General features: G+C 45.8%; 1 protein-coding gene across 1 annotated transcript in view; it reads left to right on the top strand.

The window, feature by feature from the left end:
* The first annotated feature begins 441 nt into the window (after positions 1 to 441).
* FSIP2 (fibrous sheath interacting protein 2) overlaps positions 442 to 2,153 on the top strand; it is a 109,426-nt gene continuing 107,714 nt past the window's right edge. The window contains exons 1-2 of the mRNA XM_003791515.2: positions 442 to 540; positions 903 to 1,028. Coding sequence (XP_003791563.2) covers positions 442 to 540; positions 903 to 1,028 — 225 coding nt within the window. The remainder of the gene's footprint in view (positions 541 to 902; positions 1,029 to 2,153) is intronic.

The raw sequence follows: 2,153 nt of genomic DNA, 5'->3' as shown, positions 1-2,153 counted from the left end.
AATACGGGAGGAACATGAATCATTTGGATCAGAATGTGACAGAATTTTGCTGCAATGACCAGAAGGAGGCCAGAAGAAATTAGCCAGCTACTCACCAGCAAGCTTTATTATAGGTTTTTGGTTAAGATTGACTGAAGGGGAAAGATGAGAGAAACGAAGTTTCCACCGCGGTCTTCTTCCAACAGGCTTCTAGGGCCGATTGTCTCAACTGGGCAGACCACGCCCAAGCCCCCAGCGTGAGCCACTGCCCCTCCCAAAGGGGACAACGCCCTTCCGGGGCACCTGCCGTTCAGAGGCTGGAACTTGGCGCGAGGGTCCCCTCGGAGACTGGCGCACTGGCCATTCTCGGTCGGGTTGGGAAGACCAAGCAGGGGTGGGAGGGAAAAAAAGAGGGGAGGGCAGAGAGAGGGAAGAGAGAGGGCAGAGGGGCCCGAGCCAGCCATGGAGCTGTACCTCAGCGCCTGCTCCAAGGCTGCCAATGTTGCCAACACCAAAACGACCACCAGTGGCCCGTCCACGGACAGCCAGCAGTGTGGAGATGTGAGTGGTCACAAGGATGGTGGGGAGGTGGGGGCTGGGCTTGGTACACAAGGGCCAAGCGGTTCTTAACTGTCCAGCTTCTGGTCTCCTCTACTGCGCACCCATGGGAGCTGCTTGGGTGTGCTGGCCTCAACTGCTGGGGCGGACATGGACAGCTGGTGACCTGGGCAGTGGGGAGGACTTCAGAGTGTCTGAAAGGGCAGGCCCCTTGGACCCTGATCCTGATTATTCCATGTCTTTCCTTGGAGTGGGAGTGGATTGGCCTGAAGTAAACAAGTGCCATGTAAAAGGAAAGGCCAACCTCTCCGGCTCTTTTCACCTCTGTATCCCACACTGTTCTCACTACTTTTTGCATGTGACAGGGCCCTCATAGAGCCCACTTCATGGGGGTTGGACCAGCTCAGCTACTGGACCTGCCTCTGGGAGTCAAGCTGCCTATGATCCCAGGAAGTGATACTGTCTACTTTACTACGAAGTTAAGTGAAAAGGTAAACTGCTGTTGTCTTACATTCATTTTCTTTACCTTTTACTACTTGTGAAATCCAGAGCCCACATTATGCAAAGCCCATTAAGGGAATTTGCTCTAATATTCAGAGGAAAACAATAGTCCAATCCATGCCTAACTGAAGGTATTGTTTAGAATGCATATGAAGCAATTTCATCTAACGTATTAGATTTGGACAGACTTGTGGGCCAGAAAGTAGTTCTTAGTCCTTTAATTTACAGTTTGTGGAAGCCAATTAACATTGTTTTGAATAAAACTTTATATATACCTATTTAGTGCGTTTTGGTTGCTTACAAACATGTTTGAAAGGTAAAAGATTATCATTACTGACTGCCATTTAATTATGTGTTATTTTAATCAGTAGTAACTTGTACTAAACTCTGTTTAGAGATACCTTTCTATGATTTTGTTATAAGTTGAATTCTACTCACAGGGTGAGGAGAAAAAGTGCAGTTTAGAAATGTAGAGTTAAAATGAGTTAATGTATTTAGTACTTTAACCTCATTTTGAAGAAAGAAGGCCCTGGCTCAATGAGGAGATAGCATGATTTTCCCCAGCCTCTTCATCCAGAAGCCTCAGCTTCTTCCAGCTAATGTCTTTTATATATACCCACCCATGCGTACCATGCCAGGACTGTCTGTGCTTTTGTGTGTGTCGCTCCTAAACCTGGCATACCCTGTCTTCTTCAATCTATGAATTTCAGTCATCCTTCAGGATTCCTTCTGAATTATTATAGCCCCCTTCCCAATTAGCTTATCTTCTCTTAGAATTCACATTACCTTTCATTTGTATGATCTCACTCAACACTTAATCCAACTGGATTATAGTGTGTTCTTCCCTTTTTATGTTTTTAGTCCTCAGTGCTACCCTAAGCCCCAAATCACCCTAGCTCTTGACTAAGTAGCCAACTCTGAGGAGGTTTAGTATGCTGTTGTTGAGTGGTTGCTTGGACATACACATATTGCAAAAAGTTCTACAAGAAGGAATTCTAAGTGACACATTTACTCTTCTACTGTCTATGATGTCATCAATGAGTAGGATCCCTTGGTATCTGATACTTGCCTAATGTCTTAGTCAGCTTAGGCTGTTATAACAAAGTACCATAGAC

The sequence above is a fragment of the Otolemur garnettii genome, unplaced genomic scaffold (assembly GCF_000181295.1).
Source record: "Otolemur garnettii isolate 467f Iridium unplaced genomic scaffold, OtoGar3 scaffold00048, whole genome shotgun sequence".
In the NCBI taxonomy this organism is placed as follows: Eukaryota; Metazoa; Chordata; class Mammalia; order Primates; family Galagidae; genus Otolemur; species Otolemur garnettii.
This window is presented reverse-complemented; position numbering and strand designations above follow the sequence as displayed.